The sequence below is a fragment of the Peromyscus eremicus genome, chromosome 8a (assembly GCF_949786415.1).
Source record: "Peromyscus eremicus chromosome 8a, PerEre_H2_v1, whole genome shotgun sequence".
In the NCBI taxonomy this organism is placed as follows: Eukaryota; Metazoa; Chordata; class Mammalia; order Rodentia; family Cricetidae; genus Peromyscus; species Peromyscus eremicus.
The window spans coordinates 14131130-14152042 of NC_081423.1; the positions used below are offsets into that span (position 1 = coordinate 14131130).

Sequence of the window (20913 nt, forward strand, 5' to 3'; positions counted from 1 at the left end):
TTTTGCCTTACAGAAGCTTTTCAATTTCATGAGGTCCCATTTACTAATTGTTGATCTTAGTGTCTGCAATATTGGTGGTGTTCTATTCAGGAAGTTGTTTCCTGTGCCAATGCATTCAAGGCTATTTCCCACTTTTTCTTCTGTCAGGGTCAGAGTATCTGGATTTATGTTGAGGTCTTTGGATTTGAGTTTTGTGCAGAGTGATAGATATAGATCTATTTGCATTCTTCTACATGCCAACATCCAGTTAAAGCAGTACCATTTGTTGAAGATGCTTTCTTTTTTCCATTGTATAATTTTGGCTTCTTTGTTGAAAATTAGCTGTATGGATTTATATCTGGGTCTTCAATTGACCCACCTGTCTATTTTTATGCCAATATCTTGTAGTTTTTATTACTATAGCTCTCTAGTAGAGCTTGAAATCAGGGATGGTGATACCTCTGGAAGTTCTTTTATTGTACAGGATTGTTTTAGCTATCCTGGGTTCTTTGTTTTTCCACATAAAGTTGAGTATTGTTCTTTCAAGGTCTGTAAAAAATTGTGTTGATATTTTAATGGAGATTTCATTGAATTTGTAGATTACTTTTGGTAAGATGGCCATTTTTACTGTGTTAACCCTTCTAATCCATGAGTGTGGGAGATCTTTCCATCTTCTGATATCTTCTACAGTTTCTTTCTTCAAAGATATGAAGTTCTTGTCATACAGGTCTTTCACTTGCTTGGTTAGAGTTACACCAAGATATTTAATATTATTTGTGGCTATTGTGAAGGGTGTTGTTGCCCTGATTTTTTTCTCAGCCCTTTATCATATAGATAGACTACTGATGTTTTTTAGTTAACCCTGTATCCAGCCACTTTGCTGAAGGTGTTTATCAACTGTAGGAGTTCCCTGGTAGAATTTTGGGGGTCACTTACATATACTAATATAACATCTGCAAATAGCAATACTTTGACTTCTTCCTTTCCAGTTTGTATTCCTTTGATCTCCGTTAGTTGTCTTATTGTACTAGCCAAAACTTCAAGTACTATATTGGATAAATATGCAGACAATGGACAGCCTTGTCTTATTCCTGATTTTCCTGGAATTGCTTTGAGTTTCTCTTCATTTAATTTGATGTTGACTATAGATTTGCTGTATATTGCCTTTATTATGTTTAGGTGTGTTCCTTGTATCCCCTAACTCTCCAAGATTTTTATCATGAAGGGGTGTTAGATTTTTGTCAAAGGCTTTTTTCAACATCTAATAAGATGATCATGTGGCTTTTCCTTTCAATTTGTTTATATGGTGGATTACATTGACAGATTTTCGTATGTTGAACCATCCCTGCATCTCTGAAATGAAGCTTCTTTGATCATGGTGGATTTTACTTTTGATGTGTTCTTGGATTCACCTTGTATTTTATTGAGTACTTTTGCATCTATGTTAATGAGGGATGTTGGTTTGTAATTCTCTTTCTTTGTTGAGTTTTTGTGTGGTTTGGGTATCAGGGTGACTGTGGCCTCATAAAATGAATTTGGTAATGTTCCTTCTGTTTCTATTGTGTGGAATAATTTGAGGAATGTTGGTATTAGCTCTTCTTTGAAAGTCGGGGAGAATCCTGCACTGAAGCCATCCTTGCCCTGGGCTTTTTTTGGTTGGGAGACTTTTAATGACAGCTTCTATTTCCTTAGGGGTTATAAGTCTGTTTAAATTATTTATCTGATTTTGATTTAACTTTGGTAAGTGATATCTATCAAGAAATTTGTCCATTTCTTTTAGATTTTCCAATTCCAACTTAAATTTCTGAATTTCCTCAATGTCTGTTGTTATGTCCCCCTTTTCATTTCTGATTTTGTTAATTTGGATATTCTTTCTGTGTCTTGCAGTTAGTTTGGATAAGGATTTGTCTATCTTGTTGATTTTCTCAAAGAACCAACTCTTTGTTTCATTGATTCTTTGTATTGTTCTCTTTGTTTCTATTTTACTGATTTCAGCCCTCACTTTGATTATTTCCTGCCATCTACTAATCTTGGGATTGTTTTCTTCTTTTTTTTTTCTAGAGACTTCAAGTGTGCTGTTAAGTTGCTAGTATGATATTTCTCCAAATTCTTTATGCAGGCACTTAGTGCTGTGAACTTGCCTCTTAACACCTATAGCAGAGTCCTTGCTGTTGTTTCCTTTGGGGGTGGGGGCCAAGTAGGCGCAGAGTCAACAGCACACAGACTCCAGGAGAATGTTGAAACAACGAGCTCAGATTATTCAGTTAGAGGCAAGCCTTATATACCCTCCACTGGTATGTACATACATACATATATATATATATACATATATATGTATATGTATGTATATACTCTCCCGGGGGGGGGGCTGATGAATATGCATCAGCTGGTGTGACATGGCTGTCTCTCATTGGTCCAGGTCATCTCCAGATCATGTTTCAGCTGCTGTTGCTAAGGCCCTTAGGCAGACCCAGGTTGGCTCTCAGAAAGTATCTTTCTTACTTGGCTGGGCCTCAAGCCTGCTAGGGATGAGTCATCCCACAAGCACCACTTTCATTATGTCCCATAAGTGTGGATATGTTGTGAATTTTAGGAAGTCTTTAATTTCTTTCTTGACACAGCAGTCATTCAGTAAAGAGTTGTTCAGTTTCCATGAGTTTGTAGGCTTTCTATTGTTTCTGTTGTTGTTGAAACCCACCTTTAATCCATGGTGGTCTGATAGGATGCAGGGGGTTATTTCAATTTCCTTGTATCTGTTGAGACTTGCTTTGTGACCGAGTATGTGGTCAGTTTGGGAGAAGATTCTGTGAGGTGCCAAGAAGAAAGTGTATTCTTTTGTTTTTGGGTGAAATGTTCTGTAGATATCTGTTAGATCTGCTTGGTTCACAGTGTCTGTTAGCCCCAGTATTTCTCTGTCTAGTTTCTGCCTGGATGACCTGTCTGTTAGTGAGAGTGGGGTATTGAAATCTCCCACTATCAATGTGCTAGGGTCGAAGTGTAATAGACTTTAGTAATCTTTCCTTTACAAATGTGGGTGCCCTTGTGTTTGGGGCATAGATGTTAAGAATTGAAACGCCATCTTGGTGGATGTTTCCTTTGATGAGTACGAAGTGTCCTTCCCCATCTCTTTTGATTAATTTCAGTTTGAAGTCTATTTTGTTAGATATTAGAATCACTACACCAACTTGCTTAGAAAATCTTTTTCCAACTCTTTACTCTGAGATAATGTCTGTCTCTGATGTTGAGGTATGTTTCTTGTATGCAGCAAAAGGATGAATCCTGTTTTTGCAACCGTTCTGTTAGCCTGCGTCTTTTTATTGGGGAATTGAGTCAACTGATATTGAGAGATATTAATGACCAATGATTGTTCATGCCTGTTATTTTGGTGGTGGTGGTGGTGGTGGTGGGTGTGTTTGTGTGTGTTACCCTTCTTTTGATTTTGCTGGTGTGAAATTATTTCCTGTGTTTTCATGGGTGTAGTTAACCTCCTTAGGTTGGAGTTTTCCTTCTAGAACCTTCTGTAGGGCTGAATTTACAGATCAATACTATTTAAATTTGACTTTGTCATGGAATATCTTGTTTTCTCCATCTATAATGATTAAAAGTTTTGCTGGGTCTAGTAGACTGGGCTGGCATCTGTGGTCTCTTAGAGTCTGCAGCACATCTGTCTAGGTCCTTCTGACTTTTAGTCTCCATTGAGAAGTCAGGTGTGATTCTAATAGTTAGGCCTTTATATATTACTTGGTCTTTTTCCCCCTTTTCTCTTCAACACTCTTTCTTATTTCTGTACATTTAGTATTTAGACTATTGTGTGGCAAGGGGACTTTCTTTTCTGGTCCAATCTATTTGGTGTTCTGTAGGCTTCCTGTGCTTTTATAGGCATTTCATTCTTTGTGTTAGGAAAATGTTCTTCTATGAGTTTGTTGAAGATATTTTCTAGGCCTTTGAGCTGGGTATTCTTCTCCTTCTTCTATTCCTGTTGTTTTTAGGTTTGGTCTTTCCATAGCACCCAGGATTTCCTGGGTGTTTTACGTTAGGAACTTTTTAGATTTAGCATTTTCTTCGACCACTGTATCAGTTTTTTCTATCCTATCTTCAACGCCTGAGATTCTGTCTTCCATCTCTTGGGTTCTGTTGGTGACCTTGCATGTGTAGTTCCTGTTCACTTACCTACATTTTCCATCTCCAGGATCCCTGTTTGTGTTTTCTTCATGGCTTCTATTCTATTTTCAGATCTTGGATGGTTTTACTCTTTTCCTTTACCTGTTTGTGTTTTCCTGGATTTCTTTGAGAGATTTGTTCATTTCCTCTTAAAAGGCCTCTATTGTCCTCATAAGATTGGATTTGAGGTCATTTTCTTGTGCTTCCAATGTGTTGGACTATCCAGGGCTTGCTGTAGCAGGATAGCTGGGTTCTGGTTGGTGCCATATCACCCTGGGTGTTGTTGATTGTATTCTTGTGCTGGCCTCTAGTCATCTGGGTTTGGGGTTATTATCAGTTTAGGTGCTGATTTCTGAGTTTATCTTTGTTGGATCGATGCTTTTTGGACATTCTCCCCCTCCTTGCTTCCTGTTTCCTCTCTGGTCATCTGGCCTAAGTGGCCTGTGGTTCTGGTGACCAGCAAGTCTTCAGGTCCAATAGTGTGTCTCTGCTGGGGTTTTGGTGGCCTACTTGGCTTCTGGGGTTTGGGGTGCTCACTTTGCTTCTGAGGTTCTGGGTTTCTGGGAATTGGTGTGGCCTCTTGGTTTCTAGATACTGGTGTGGTCTCTGGGGTTCCAGGTACCTGGGGTTCCTGGGGCTCCTAATACCAGTGTGGCCTCCAGTAGAACAGGAGTCTTCTGAGGTTCCTAGTACCTGTGTGGCCTCCAGTAGAACAGGAGTCATCTGCCAGGCTGTGGCTAGGATATTGAGCCTAAGGGAGGAGGTGGTTGTTGGGGACTACCGGGCAGGCTCTGGGGTTCCTAATACCCACATGACCTCCAATATGGTGAGAGTCTTCTGCCAGGGGTTGTGGGCCAGAATATGGAGCTCAGGAAAGGGGGTGCTGTTGGGGACTGCTGGGTGGGGTGTAAGGGTTATTAGCAGGTGGTGGGTGGTGTCTTATCTGGGGCATAGCCTCCAGTAGAGCAAGAGTCCTGGAGGGGAGGGGCAGGATCGAAAACTAAAAATTTAAATGCAGCCCATTAGAACTGGTCAAAGGGTAAGACTACTTATCACCAAACTTGGTAACCTGAAATTGATCTCTGGGATCCACATGGTGGAAGGAAATGACCAACTGCACAAGTTGTCCTCTGACTTCCACATATGTGCCGAGACATTTACACATGCACATGCGCACACGCACACACACTCAAATGCCACTAACCAGAGTGAGCAACAGGGCCACTAAATCCAGTAAAATGAATTTCTCCCACTGATACAGATTAGGAGACAATGGATACCCAGCTCTCTGTACTGCCCCTCTGGGAACGGCATGGACGGAAGCCATTCCAGTCTGAGCTTATAGGGTGTCGGGGACTAAAACACAGTGGGGATGCTGGCTGGACTGTCTGACACACCTTTGGTCAAGGGTGCTGGCAAGACAGGAGGCAGCTCAAACAGGAGCCTGCAGAGAAAGCAAGACTGGCCGGCACATGGATCTGAACAGGCCAGCAGGAAGGCGTCAAGCAGAGCTTCCTGTCATGGGGGATTTTCCAGGTCTGATTTTTCTCCAGTGTTTCGTACATGGCACAGTAAAAGACTTCAGCTGCATCCACTCTGTTCACACACCCCAATATGCTAATTCTTAACATCAATAGTACTTTATTCTTTTCTGCATCTAAGTTGTTTATCACACTTAAGAAAGGAGGAGAGAAGCCAAACTGTGTAGCTTGTAAGCTCCATGAGAGCAGGAAATGGAATTGTATATTCATTGATGTACAATAATAGATGCTTCACCAATTGCTGTTGAAGAAATAAATTGCTCTACAAGATCCGTAGCTGAATCACAAAGACGAGAGAGGTAATGGGGCCTTCTCTTGGTGGAGGGTGTCTTAAAAACCACTCCTCAATCAAACCTGTGGGTATTTCCAAGAAGCCATCCACATCTGTGCATCCTCGCCACGTGTCATCCCATCTCTCTTCAGGCTGCATGACTGCATGGCTCAGAGCATGCTGGATGAGCCCTGCTGGTAGCGTGGGCACTGGGAGGTGACCCAATGCTCTGCCTGTTCTCACTGTGGGAAAGGGATGGGAAATCCAGACTCTGCTCTGCTCGTGAGAGGCCCCTTGCATATGTGAAGCTGGATGGTGACCAGGACTTCCTCAGAGTGCCTCTCTAATAACAATAAAAGTGTGCTGTGCTTTTTAAATGAATGGATTTGGTAAAATGTTTTCTTACTTTTTCCTAGACATCGCCTGGTGGTATTACCAGTATCAGAGAGGTAAAAAAAAAAAAAAAAGTCTACATTAACTTGACTGTCTCAGTTATATTACTTGGAAAGGAAGAATTTCTCAATCAAGTATATATTCTGCAATTGGTTTTCTTATTCACTGGATTTTTGTGCCCCTTGATAGCAAACTCAGTCTGTGTACAAATGGCTAGGGATGTTCTCTTAGGGTTGCAGTTTAAGAAAAGCTTTGTTCCTCCTAAGAGACTCATATTTTTCCTTCTGTGATAATTGAATGTCCATAAAATAAAGCTCAGAACTATGCTGTAACTTAAGTATATTAACTGTTTAGAACAAATGATCTGAATTTTCTGTTCTCCTCCCCTCCCCCAACATGGTCCAGACCTCCAATCAAATCAGCATTTTCTGAAGCAGTTTTTCTTTATTTATTTTTATTCTATTATCTAGTTCCTACGATGTACTTCAAATGCTTTGTGAAATAAAGTAGGATGCTTAAATAGAGAGAGGAGAAAGGCAGGGGTGGGGAGGTTAAGCGGGTCTGCATCAAGACCCAGACCCAACGTCCTCCAAGCCACACAGGCACCTTAAGGGCATTAAAAAGAGCCTGAGGTGATGCATGCATGGCGCACGCCTTTAATCCCAGCACTCAAGAGGCAGAGGCAGTTGGATCTGTGAGTTCATAGCCAGCCTGGTCTACAGAGCGAGATCCAGGACAGCCAGAGATACTTAGAGAGACCATGTCTCAAAATAACAGAAAGAAAGAAAGAAAGAAAGAAAGAAAGAAAGAAAGAAAGAAAGAAAGAAAGAAAGAAAGAAAGAAAAGGGGAGGGGAGGGAAAGGGAAAGGAAAGGAAAGGAAGGAAGGAGGGAGGAAGGGAGGAAGGAAGGAAGGAAGGAAGGAAGGAAGGAAGGAAGGAAGGAAGGGAAAGGAAGGAAGGAGGGAGGGAGGGAGGGAGGAAGGGAGGAGGGAGGGTCCTAGGTGAATGACAGAGGGCCCTAGTGACTCTACTTAACCAGAGTGTCCAGCCCCTGCTTGGCTCTAGTAGATGACACCCTGGTGAGAATTTGAGACTCAAGATTTTCCAGGAGAAATTAGAAACACAAACTTTGTCATGGATTTCTTGTCTATAAACATTCTTGTCTATAAACTAATTTTAAATGTATTTTATCTATTTCATATAAAGTGTGAGCTTCTATGTATTTCTTACAAACAAAACCTCTCTTTGAACTTCATTCAAGCTAAGGATCACAATTTTGCAGTCTCAAAATGGAATGGAATGAATGGGTGGACATAAAGCACAACCCAGATGCCCCCTCTGCCAAACACACACACACACACACACACACACACACACACTTAAGAAACTGTATTCTAAGCAAGGGAGATCAGATGGTCATAGTTTTGGGTCATGGCCTTTGTCATCAGCTAGAGAAGATACTTCACTACCAGATGTACCCCCAGGTGTAGGTCCTCAGTGCTCAGTTTGGGGAGCTGACTTGTACACAGGCATGGCATTTGTTAGGAGCAGGAGCACCTCAAGGGTGTCCCAAAGCGACTTACAGTATGTGCTCCAATAAGTAGAAGCCACTGTGGGGACATATGGAAACCGGATCTGACAGCAGAGTCTTGGACTGGCTGGAATCAAGATCCAGCTTTGTCACTGTTGGCCTATGTGACCCAAGCCTTAGACAAAAGGAGTTAGAGCTTGGGATAGATCGACAATAGAAGACCTTTGCCTGGACTCTGTTTATTTAAAAGTTACAGAACTCACTGGAGATATAGGGAGGCTTGATACAATACATTTTTTCTAAGAGAGTCTAAAGTTTTCATTCATTCTATACCCAGAACCACCCCAAATCCTGAAGTATTAAAAACCATTTACTTGGAATGATACACTGTTTTGTCTGAGATTCCTCGCTGTAGCATACTCTACAATTTATTGTTCTGGCTCACGTTCACTCCTGGTGGTAGACATTCATCACCTTGTAGGTCACTTGTAGCTAGAAAATCACCTTCTCTACTAAGATAACTGACTTCTAAATATCAGGCACTATACTCCTCACCCCCCACCATACACAAAGTCACATGAAAGCAGTTAACAGATTTCTAATAGAACATTACAAAGAGAAGATAATTCTCATGGATTTTTATCAAACAGAAATTTCCATAGCATTAACCTCAAGATTAGTTTTGATTCAAACTCAATCTGACTTAATAGTTAGTTTATCATCTTTAATCATGAAAATAATAACAAGCACATAGGGTATTGAAGACTCACAAGAACCAAAGTGGTAAGGAGGCACCCTGTGTGTTAATTCTGATTTTGTCTAACCAGGGAGCTGGGCCAGTGTCCTCTCTCTATTGGTTCTGTCTAGAGACATCCAGGGAATCCCTGAGTGGCTACAGATGGTGTGAAAATCACCCTTCCAAGATTTCCCCTGCATATATTCACAGTGGCCCAGAACAAAAAGGCTACAAGGTGGTATGGAAGAGAGGAATGTCCAAATGTGGGCAAGTCTAGACAGTTGCAAAAGCTGTGGACAAGTTCAATTATTGTTTTCTGATCAAAGGCTATGACTCATGAGGGTCACAGTGGCACAGGTCTGCCAGCACTAAAGTACATCTCACGCCAATCAAAGACAACCCTGCCTCATGAAGCTTTACCTCCAAATTGTTGCATGCATTTATCGCTTATACTGAACTGTTACATAAGTTACATTTTTACTTACTGATTTAAGCACCTAGTATCCACTTCCCTACATCTTGAGCCTCAATGACCAGAATTTCTCCTGTCACGGATATGACCACAGACTGATTATTAGTGAAGGGTAAAGCCAGAAAGCAAAAGCTTGGACATCAATAACTGAGTATTTACAGCCTGCAGAATCTCTTTAATCTGGAACTCGATCCTGCCTCCCACATAGCAAGCCTATCATTAGTTAATAAGGAATGACTCTATCTTAATAAAGTCAGTTTAATAATTGGTGTCTCAATAATTATCACTTTTTAAGCAAGGTGATGAGAAGTGAAAGCTGGTTCTGAGTTGAAAAAAAATTCTTTAAATGTCTACAAAGAAATTCCCTTAGCTTATAAGGAATCCAGCCACAGGGAGATTAAGAAATAGCACAATAACACACACACACACACACACACACACACACACACACACACACACACACACATCGAGAGAAAGAGAGAGAGACTGAGACTGACTCTATTCTTCTGGGTCAGATATACATCTGCAGGTAGACACCTTTACAACATATAGTTTTCTATTTTCCAAAATATCATTTTCTATTTTCTTATTTATATTTTAATGTAATTTTGCTGATTCTTCTTCCTTTGCTAGGGCTACCTGGGCATACCCAGTGGATCTCTAAGGGGCAATATGTAGAGTATATTGTAAACATCTAGAGCCCCTTTGTAAGTTTCTTCAGCTATACGAAGCTAAAGATATGCGCATTTTTGTGCCAGGACGACCCTGCAGTTGATTTCTTAGGATGAGTTTGAGGTCTCGTGAGGCACCTGTGAGCTTTCTGCATTACACTTATGGAACCTCCATTTTCCATTGCTTTTCTTCCTGGGCACTGGCCCTTTGATTTACACAGAAACCTTCTGCATTCAGGTAGCTGGTACTTAACTCATTAGCAAAACTAACAATAATTAAAGGCTCGGTAAGAATTATAAGGAAATTGGCCACTTGCCACAATGTAACATAAACAGAGTTTCTTATTTATTTTGAATCATTATCCGCCTCCATCCCAGAAGGATTAGGTGATGTGTGTTACCCAGCACGTAAGAAAGATAACAATTAGCTTCGCTGCCACATTATTGGAGCTTTACTCTAACATCCATTACCACCGGGACTCTGCACAAGATATAAATTTTGATGGATTTGTTTGTATTGGGATTTAAGTACCAAAGGAGAAAGTGACAGCAGCAGAGAAAATCTGGTACAAAGAGCTCACCCCTGATTACAGAGTGCCTGCCGCTGTAGCACCTGCTCGCCCTGTCCTGTGAGGCAAACCCAGCCTGCCTCTTGTCTGACTTACCGTAGGGCAGCGCGGTCTGCGTGTTCCCAGCAGCCTGCCCGTCTCACCTGTTTTCATCAGGCGGGATCTGGAATTGTTCAGTATGTGGATTGGCGGATACCCGTGTGACAACAACGGGCAGGGTAGGGTGGATGGTAAATGATGCTCAACTGGAATGAATTCACAGAAAGCATTCTGCCAGGGCCCAGTGGAAGGTACCCACTCATCCCTGCATGAGGCTAGACTCGTGGCAGCGCATTGATGGATAAACTTTGACTTGCTTCGAGGGAAGGAAGATAAGCAGATTCAGCTGACAGGCACTTCGTAAACCAACCATTAGACCTCCATTTCAGTGCACGTTCTAGAAGTTGAAGCTCTACTACCCACAGCTGTTTGTAGAGCCTTCCAAATACCCTAAAAACCTTTATTTATACAAAGACACACAGATTGAAGTCACTTCCCTAGTACTGAAGGATATCTAGCAGATAGTATAAAACAATACCCTACATGTCACATTTCACATACCACAGTTTGAACATTCTACCGAGTCTCCCTAGCATCTCCCTTGCCAGCTCACACGGTGAAAATTTATCCTTTTTAAAAGCAGGTGTGATTTGTCCCCCCTTACTATCTGGAAGCTTTCCTTCTGCTCTGTTCCCCGTGTCTCTACATGGAAAGCAGTGTCCGTGGGCATTGATTTGAATACGCAAAGAAGGCCATTTGAAAGAGAAGACGGTTTTGTGTGGAAATTTTGAAGATGTGTTTTAAACACTTCTGCCCTCCTCTCCCTACCTGAGATGCTGATGTTCCCTCCCCTTTGTGTCTGTCACACCTCCAGTAACACAGTGGACAGACTGTCGGCCAGCAAATGGGCGGGGAGTGGGGTTCAAGGCCCAAGATTATCTGCAGTGCCACCCAGCCCAACCCAAAGTCCCAGTTCCCAACATCACTCTTTCAACAGCTCAGACAATGGTCTGACAGAGACCAGGGAGGCCATGCTCTGACATCATTCCCTCTGCTTCCAGACAAAATCGAGGATGAGCTAGAGATGACCATGGTTTGCCACCGGCCTGAAGGACTGGAGCAGCTTGAGGCCCAGACGAATTTCACCAAGAGGGAGCTGCAAGTCCTTTACCGGGGATTCAAAAATGTAAGACCCCCAGAGGCTCTGAGGCCTGGTATGATTTCCCACATGGCTAAGCTCTTCTGGAGCCAAGGGAGCCCCCAGAGTGCAGAGGTTCAGGGAGGCCACCACTGTGGACCGGCACGGGGTGAGAAAGTAGGCCTGCAAAGGCCAAGGCCTCAGCAGACAGGAATGTCACCCACTGCACGGAAGTGCCGCAGGGTGGTGTGACCTCAGAGAAGCCCTCCCAGCCCAGGTGCTAACCCTAGCTTAACATTCACGTTTTACCCTCTGTTGGATGTCCAACAGTGAGGGGATTGGGCTCTACTGATCTGTGCTAATGAGGCCCACAAAGACTGGTATATAAGCCTGAATGTCACGGCACTGTGTTCATTTCTCCCGAAAGTCAGGACAGTGAGACCAGGTATTCCTCTCCTCCTGTTGGAAACTTCTCCTTCTGTGAGCCTCACAGAAAGCCAAGTTCTTCGCAAGGGAGCATGGGAGGAAGGAAGTTCAAAACTGACACACCCTTGAGTCCACCCCTGCTTTCTGGGCTGCTTTGAGGGCTCTCGCACGCCAGCCTGGATAAGGAGCTTGGGCTTAAAGCTTACATCTCAGAGCACAATCATATTCCCGAATCAGTGAGTGGAATAGAGCGGAAGAGGTGTTCTGGTCACCTCCCTCTGGGCGCAGCCTACAGGTGGAGTTTGGTCAACTGCCCTACGGCTCGACTATGCTGGTCATGTGACTGCTTTCTATGCTGGTCATGTGTCTGTGCTACCTTTCTTCCTTCCAATGTTGAGGAGGCCATGTTAATAGTGGCCAGCTGAGTTGGAGCAGAGGCCTGGGAGGTTGTTGCCCAGTTGGGCACTTGGCTGAGAGGGGAATAGAAAGGAGAAGAAAATCCACAGTATTTTGGGGCATCCGCCATAGTCTCAGTACCACCTAATACTGCTAGCTCTTTTGGGAGGAAACTGTTAGCCATGTTCCATGGGTAAGTGTGTTCGAGATCACAGGCCGCCTTGGACAAAGTCACGAAGCTTAGAACAGGCTTAACCAGGATCTGAACCTAGACCTTCCTAGCCCTAACATCAAGACTCTCCCAGCACAGTACCTACCCTGTGGTGACTTCCCGTCTCTTGCAAAGTAGCTTTTCATGGCGGGGTTACCTCCAAGACCCCCCCCCCCGGAGATACCCAGTGCACAGGTATTTGTCCAGTCTGCCCAGGAGAGAGCATGAGGAACCTGCCCAATCTCTACCCCCTAGTACAGCCTCCCAGCCATCCCCCCTCACTTGCTCTCCACTCACTCACTCTCCCCTTCACCCAGGAGTGCCCCAGCGGTGTAGTCAATGAAGAAACATTCAAGCAGATCTACGCTCAGTTTTTCCCTCACGGAGGTGAGTATCTGTGGGGAAAATCCTCCCAGCATCCTCTCCAATGATCAGCCTTCCCTTCCTCCACCTCCCCCATCCTTTGTCTCTGTCTCCCTCAGGGTTAGAATTTATGGCAAGATTTTTCCTTACTACAAAATACAGAATTCTCTGGGGGGTAAAAATGAACCCACTCCAGAAAAGGAAGGGCTGGCAGTGCCGTATTGGAAAGTCTCATAGCAGTTCTAGAAAGCAGGTCTCATGCTCCCAGAAGGTACGGTTGAGTTTCAGAGATGTTAAGCAATTTACTCAAGATCACACAGCTTGTATGTGGCAGACCAGGAACAGAAAGTATATGGGACAAAAGCTTCGCCATCTTGGTTCCTTAAACAGCTTAGACAGGTTCAAATTTTGTAAACAACATTAGTAAATACTGCAGACCATAAAAATCAATGAACCAAAATAAATTGTGGGCAGTGTGACATTGTACTCATTTATAAAACCAGGTTACTGAGGGCCTGGGACCCCTACCACCTGCCCAGTTGGGAACAGATCCACATATCAAGGGACCCTTCCTCTTGTGACCTTCTTATGTCACCTGTCCACAGGTGTTACTTGACAGGTTCAGAACACCTCTTCTGGGTTCTAACAAAATAGAGTCTCAAGTGACCACATCCTTCTTGGGCCCTGTCTATCATGAGCCTTTTCGGCCTCACACAGGTGTCTCCCTGGTGTGGGTCTCTGTGTTGGAGAGAAGCTTCATGTCATGCTAGCACCAGATTCCCAGTTTATGAACACCATAGAGATGCTGTTTTCACTACATGGCAGGGAAGGCTCCAGTTTAATGTATTTCTCCACATGTTTCAAGAGCCGGGTCTTGCCCCATCTCTCTCTACAGAGATGTGGAGTGGATTCTCAGAGATGCCCCGTTAGATGTCTACAGGCACAGCTCTACGGAAATATCTTTGATCCAAGCGCAGGTCTCTCCTCGCAAGGGAATGCCCATACCATGGCAAGGACCACTTCTCAGGACATTTCACTTCAGTCACCATGTTATCACCTCCAGAGAAACAGGTCACACAGAGAAACAGGCAGGGGAACTATTCTCAAGATGATGAGGTAGAGAGAGTCGAGGACCTACCTAACCCTTTGCTAGAACTGGCTTCTAATCTAAACTCCAGGGGCTGAGCAAACGGGTCTCCATCCATCCTCCCTCTCTCTCTCTGATCCCATCCCTGCTTGTTTTCCAATGCCGTCTCTGTCTTCTGTGGAACCACCCCCCCTCCGCTCACCCGCCTTTCCTTCTACCTTGCAGATGCCAGCACATATGCCCATTACCTCTTCAATGCCTTCGACACCACCCAGACAGGCTCTGTGAAGTTTGAGGTACAGTCTGGGTATCACCTGGTTCCACATTGCCTCTCCCTCCAAATCTGGGGATCCCGGAGGAAATGGTTAATTGTCAAGAAACTTTACTTCTTTAACAAGCATCACCTGAAGATAGAGAAGGGACTTTCCTTGCCCTCTAGACATGGGGGAGTAGGGTTGTAGAAACAACTTAAGTGCTCCCTTGTGCTCTGCATGCTGGGTGGTAGCCTCTGGATCTAGCATTTTGCATTTATTAACTTGTTTAACTTCTATAATAATGCTATAAGGTAGGCTTGGATTATCATTTTACAGAAGAAGAAAATAGGGCAGAGGCCAAGTAGCTTTTCCAAGGCCAAAGAGAGAGTAAGTGGCCAAGGGGGCTTTTGAACACAGACAGTATATACTTCCTCAGCCTGGATCATAGCCACTGGAATGCACAGTCCCTCAGATGTTAAGCAACCATTGCAGCCACGGGTTAGGATCAACTGAGAAAGCTGAATTAACTGCCTAGGGGTCTCCATCCATACAAAGCTCAGTCTTCCTCAAGGGGCGTCAGAAACTACAATGGTGAGGGTGAAGGGAATGGAAGACAGACGTTCTTTGCTGGCATTGGCTATTTCCATCTAGCTGACGGGATGATATGGGGGCAGGGCACCATTTTGTAAAAACACCATGGTCTGGGGGCCAGGCTTCTCTCCACCACACAGTGGCTCAGAGGTTAATTTTGCTTCTGCCTTTTCCACTTCTTAGGACTTTGTGACGGCTCTGTCTATTTTACTGAGAGGGACGGTCCATGAAAAACTAAGGTGGACATTTAATTTGTATGACATCAATAAAGATGGCTACATAAACAAAGAGGTGAGTGCCCAGAAGAGAACAGAGGTTTCTTTAAGGAGTAGTGACAACCATCAGATCTCATTAGCCAAAGCCTGTTCTGCCTGACAAAACCATAAAAGGGAAGATTGGGGAGGGGTGGGCAGCTGTCTCAAAAATGGAAGAGAGAAAGAAAGAAAGAAAGAAAGAAAGAAAGAAAGAAAGAAAGAAAGAAAGAAAGAAAGGAAGGAAGGAGAGGGAGGGAGGGAAGGAGGAAGGAAGGAAGGAAGGAAGGAAGGAAGGAAGGGAGGGAGGGAGGAAGGAAAGGGAAAGGAAAGGAAAGAAAAGAAAAGAAAAGAAAAGAAAAGAAAAGAAAAGAAAAGAAAAGAAAAGAAAAGAAAAGAAAAGAAAAGAAAAGAAAAATCCCGGAGGATTTCAGGATCTTCACTGCTTGACCCTTAGAGCCTCAGTACGTGTGTTTAGCTCATGGTCTGTCATTCAAGTCACCAGAAGTCTGATGTAAACTGGTGTGCCGTTGGGGCTTAACATTAACATCTGGAACATCTTGCTGCGCTTCTGTATCCAGACACGATGCCTAGAGCTGTGGAGATTGTCTCTAACCCTGAACTCTGCAAGGTTCTCCCCTCAGAGTACATAATAGCCGAGTTCCCTATTCATTCAGCCACGTGGGCGCAACACGGGTCTGAGAACTCGTTCAGTGTTCTGGGTGCTGGAGCTCAAACAGGGAGCGACTGTCACAGAGTGGAGCAGTGGGATGAACAATAGCAGCAAAATGGAGAAGGAGGGGTAGAAGTTTTAGTAAGAGTCAGCAGGGGCCTGTCTAAGAATGTACTGCCATACCAGGACCAGTCACCCCCAAAGCCAGAAAAGTGCCCCAGGCAAAAGAACGAGCCATTAGAGGGGTTCTCAAGGAAAGTGGAGGTCCAGTGCCCTCCAAACAGAAGAGCCTGATGGTGGCTGCAAGCTGGGGTATGAAGAAAACCTGACAGGCTCACAGTGAAGGTTGTCAGGCTCAGACCGCGGAGGACTGGAGTAGACAGCCTGCTCTCCCTGCTGGGAGCTGCTGGTACAAAGCAGAGGTTTTGAGAGACACTAGTACTAAAGGTGGTTCAAAGTCAGCAGGAAAATCTGAATAGCTTCCCGTCACTAAGAGGAATAAAATTCACATGAAAAATCCTGGGAAAGTTTCAGCTCCTCAGATGGTTTTCTGGTTACTTCTAACACAAACCCTACAAAACTGAGGCAGAAGGAACTTCCCAGCTTTTTTTTTAATCTAACTATACACTATTCTCAAACTAGAAATAATGTCTTATAGAGAAGACAATTGTCCTTAGTTCTCATGATTACAAATGTAACAAAGTTTTATGTAAACATTAGCAAACTAAACACATTAGTACATTAAAAAATACAGTATCATGTAAGCAAGTAAGGTTTATTCTAGGAATACAAGGTCGGTTGAATACTCAAAAATCCATGTCATTCACTATATTTACACAATAAAAAGAAAAAGTATATTGACTCACTAAATACAAAAAAAAAAAGCACTTGACAAAATTACTACTCATTCACAGTAAAGTTTTTAACAAAGACTAGAAGATCTCTTTCTCAGCCTAATAGCTGATAACTGTTTTTTTTTTTTAATCCTATGGCTAATATCTGCTCACTAGTGAATACTGTATACTTTCAAGGTCAAGAATTAAAGAAGGAAATGAGGCAAGAAAAAAACAAAATGAGAAGAAACCAAAGTGACCTAGATTGGAAAATAACTAAATTTTTATCTGTAATAAGCTTAAATTCATGGAAAATCCTAAGGAAACTTCAGGAAGCTTAAAAAGCTTAAAAAGCAATATATACTCAATATATACTATGTTAAGAAATAATTCCCCTTATGATAGTACCCATATACACAAATATTTTTGATAAATTCAACAAAACTGATGTAAGATTTATACATAAAAATACAAAATATTGCTGAAAATTGAGGCCAAAGTAAACAGATGTGCCATGTTGGACTACGCAAGATATTAAAATGGAGAGTCCCAAAAATTCAACTTGTAGACTCAGTGTAGTCACAACCAAAACACCCAGCAGACACTTTGAAGAAACTGATAAATTGATCTAAAATGTATATGGAAATACAAGGAGCAAAACAACCCAAATGAACCCACATTATTTCAAGATTAACATAAAAGATAGTAATGAATAGACTGGAGACTTGGTGTCGTGATAGACTCAGCTTACCAGATCAAGATGAATGTCCAGAAGGGGCCCGGGACTGTGGCTCAGCTGCACAGCACTTGCCTAGCAAGTGTAAGACCCTAGGTTTGATCATCTCCTGTAAATAGACTTGTCCATATTGTCATTTCAAAAAAGATACCACTGAAGCCAAAGAGAATCCAACAACATCTTGAACAAATGATTCTGAGCCAACTCCACATCTATCTGAAAATAAAAATGGTTCTTAGGCTTTACTTCATGCTGAAAGCAAAAATTAACACAAACATAAAATCAAAAGCCATTGTAGCAAAGAATGCATAGAAGAAAAAACATCCTCACTACTTTGGAGTAGGAAAAAACAGTTTAGGACACATGATAAGAGATCACGAAAGAAAATTTGATGTTTCTCTTCATCAAAGCTACCATTTTCTGTTCTCAGAAAACGCCACTAAGAAAAGGGAAATGCAAGCCATAGAGTTGGGGAGATGGCTTGAAAATTATTATTAAGTGACAAAAGGCTGAGATGCAAATAGATAAGAAATACTTGTATTGTTATAAGAAGGTAAACAAGCCCACTAACAACAGATAGTGAGGGGCTACCGAGATGGCTCAGTGAGCAAAGGCACATGCTGCCAAGCCTGATGACCTGAGTTCAATCCTAGAAGCAAAGCACTGACCTCTGACCTCTGACCTCTGACCCCTACACTTGCACTATGACTTGCATGTCCTAACACACTAAATAAATAAACAAATAAATAAATGTTTAAAATACAATAATAGTAATACAATGAAATTTTTAAATAGATTTTTAAAAGTTAAACAGATACTTCAGAAAATATTAGTAAATGGACAATACAGCCAGCTAAAATGACCCCATATCTCTAATCTTCAATGAAATACAGATTTTTTTTTTTGTTTTTTTTGAGACAGGGTTTCTTTGTGTAGCTTTCAAGCCTGTCCTGGAACTCGTTCTGTAGACCAGGCTGGCCTCGAACTCACAGAGATCCGCCTGCCTCTGCCTCCGGAGTGCTGAGATTAAAGGCGTGCACCACCACCACCTGGCTGAAATACAGATTTTTTTAAGCTATAATAAAATATAACTATGCATGCATTAGAGAGACCGCAAATAAAAAGAGGAACAATTCAAATGAAGACAAAGATGAGGGACAGTTAGAAACACTTAGACACTACTAGTGAGAAACAGTGCAAACATTGCTGCCTAGGAAACATTGTAGCATCTTAAATAAAATCGACATCCAACTACTGTATGACCCAGAGATCCCACCCCTACATATTTACCTAAAAAATGAAAATATGTAACTCCATGAATACCCACACGGAGATTGTCATAATACCTTTATCCACAATAGCCCCCAAACTGCCAGCAACCCAAATGTCTTTCAACAGGACAGCACATAAACATATTGCTGTCTATCTATTCAGTGGGTGCTCAGCAGTGAAAAAGAAATAAATCACTGTCACGTGCAACTGTAGGCACGGATTCTGTAGCCATTGTGTGCATTAAATATAGACAGGCTCAGACTTACAGTATCATTCCATTTGCATCAAATTCTAGAAAATGAAAATACCTTTAATGACCAAAGTTTCATCAGCAATGGCTTGATGCCAGGGGGTTGGCAGACAGTATAGAAACTTCTTGAGGTGATAAAAAAAATAATGCAGGTGTTGAGTGTGGAGGTAGCACAGCTGTATACCTTTACCAAAGTTTATCAAGTAGAACACTTGAAATGAGTGAGTCTGCTGTAATCAAATTATGCTCCCATAAACCCTATTTTAAGATAGGGGTGTCTAGACAACAGGAAGTGCTCAAACGTGTTGAATGAAAAAAATTAAAAATTTTGGCAAAGCATATAAAGGAAAACAAGACTCCAATCTCACTTAAAATACACACCACAAATTCCAAACGAAGTGCCAGGAAATTAATCCTAGCACTCTAGTTAAAGGAGTGTGCATGACCAGAAACAGGTTTATTGCAGAAGTAATTCAATAGTAGAGCATATCTATTAAATAATTCAGCACATCAGTACATCAAAAGACTAAACCATGTGATTCTAAAATCATATTTCATCAAGCTTACCCTATATCCTTGATCATTTTTTAAACTCCTAATAAAATGGGAATAAAATACATCATGAGCATAATAGAATGTGCTCCAGCCTTCTGCACAGCTCTCCACTTCACGGTGACATCTCAGATATCCTCAGCTCCAGCAGAAATGAAGACCAGAGTGCTTGCTGTTGACCCACACCATCTGTTCATACTTCTGAATGCTCTTCAAGTACAGTGGGTCAGAAGCACACACCTAGGGCAGCCTTTGTAAATGGCATGAGTTTCTTCTATTTATTTATTTGTTTGCAACAAGGTCTCACACTGTAGCTCAAGCTGACTGGAACACACTATGTGGGCCTTGAATGCATGGTGACCCTCCTGCCTCAGCCTCCTTAGTACTGGGATTACAAGTGTGAGCCTCCATGCTCAGCAATGACATGACTTTATACTTAGGAAGAAAAAAGACAAGAGAAACTACTTAAACAGTTAGAACTAAGATCATGTCCAGCGACTAACATATGCCAAAATAAACTGGGTGGCCCATGTCTCAGTTATGACTATTTAGAAAGTTGAAACTAAGATATTCCAGTTATGTAACAGTAAAATGTAATGTACATGAGCATTTCAAAAACACCTATGATTTAGATGAAGAAAAAGGTTTCTGAGAAAATGGAGGGAAAAAACGACTAAATGGAGACGCCCTCTGTTTTCTGAAGGGAAGTCCATTGTGAAGACAGCAATATTGTAAAAACAGCTATTTGTCTGTAACTAATTTAAAATTTATTTGTTTCTAACCAAAATAAAATTATTGTTGGGGGGGGGGACTGCCACATTGGGAAAGTCACCAGGTGAAAGGAGGAAAGATCATTTTCAAAAAGTGGAAACAGAACTATGACACATTATGGGATGCTATGTGAGGAGATGAGGGGAGCGGGTAGACTGGGGAACAGAGGAGGAAGTTGGGAACCAAAGGTAATTCAGTTCCTAATAGAAAGAGCCTGGGACCAGAATAAACAGATGCAAACAATGAAAGGAATGACTCCAGGGGAACAGGCCGGCTGTGGTGTTTCAGCAGTAAAGGAATGATCTGAACGTCACACACGTAAGTCAGTCATAGATACACAGTGACTTCTAACTGCAAGAGAACTAGGCATGTGGCTAGTGAGGCAGGAAGCAGCCTCCTCCTCGTCCTCTGCTTCCGTTTCTGCCTCCAGGCTCCTGCCTTGAGTTCCTGCCCTTGTTCCTCTTCGTGAGGGACTGACTGTAGCTGTAAGATGGGATCGCTTTGTCTCTCCCCAAAAGGAAATAGGTGTCTCATCTAAACTTAGAATGGAAAAAGCCTAAAATTAAAACACAAATAAATGTATTGATGATGTCACTCTGAATATTCTTATACTCTTCACCTCAAAAAATGCCATCAGCGAAGTTGGACAGCAGGTGGCACAGCTGTTGAAACATCTGTAACTTGTAGAAAGCGACGACGGTGCTTCTTAACAGGCACTAGCTAACCAAGGACTCACATCTGTTTCA

The 20913-nt window shown here is 42.4% G+C and overlaps 1 protein-coding gene and 1 long non-coding RNA gene across 2 annotated transcripts in view; one reads left to right on the top strand and one right to left on the bottom strand.

Moving 5' to 3' along the window:
- The window catches only part of Kcnip1 (potassium voltage-gated channel interacting protein 1), a 367625-nt gene that overhangs the window by 338840 nt on the left and 7872 nt on the right, over nt 1-20913 (top strand). Inside the window, exons 2-5 of the mRNA XM_059270221.1 lie at nt 11425-11549; nt 12852-12921; nt 14210-14280; nt 15013-15120. Of these exons, the coding sequence (XP_059126204.1) occupies nt 11425-11549; nt 12852-12921; nt 14210-14280; nt 15013-15120 (374 nt within the window). The remainder of the gene's footprint in view (nt 1-11424; nt 11550-12851; nt 12922-14209; nt 14281-15012; nt 15121-20913) is intronic.
- The window catches only part of LOC131916735 (uncharacterized), a 29218-nt gene that overhangs the window by 2881 nt on the left and 5424 nt on the right, over nt 1-20913 (bottom strand). The window lies entirely within an intron of this gene.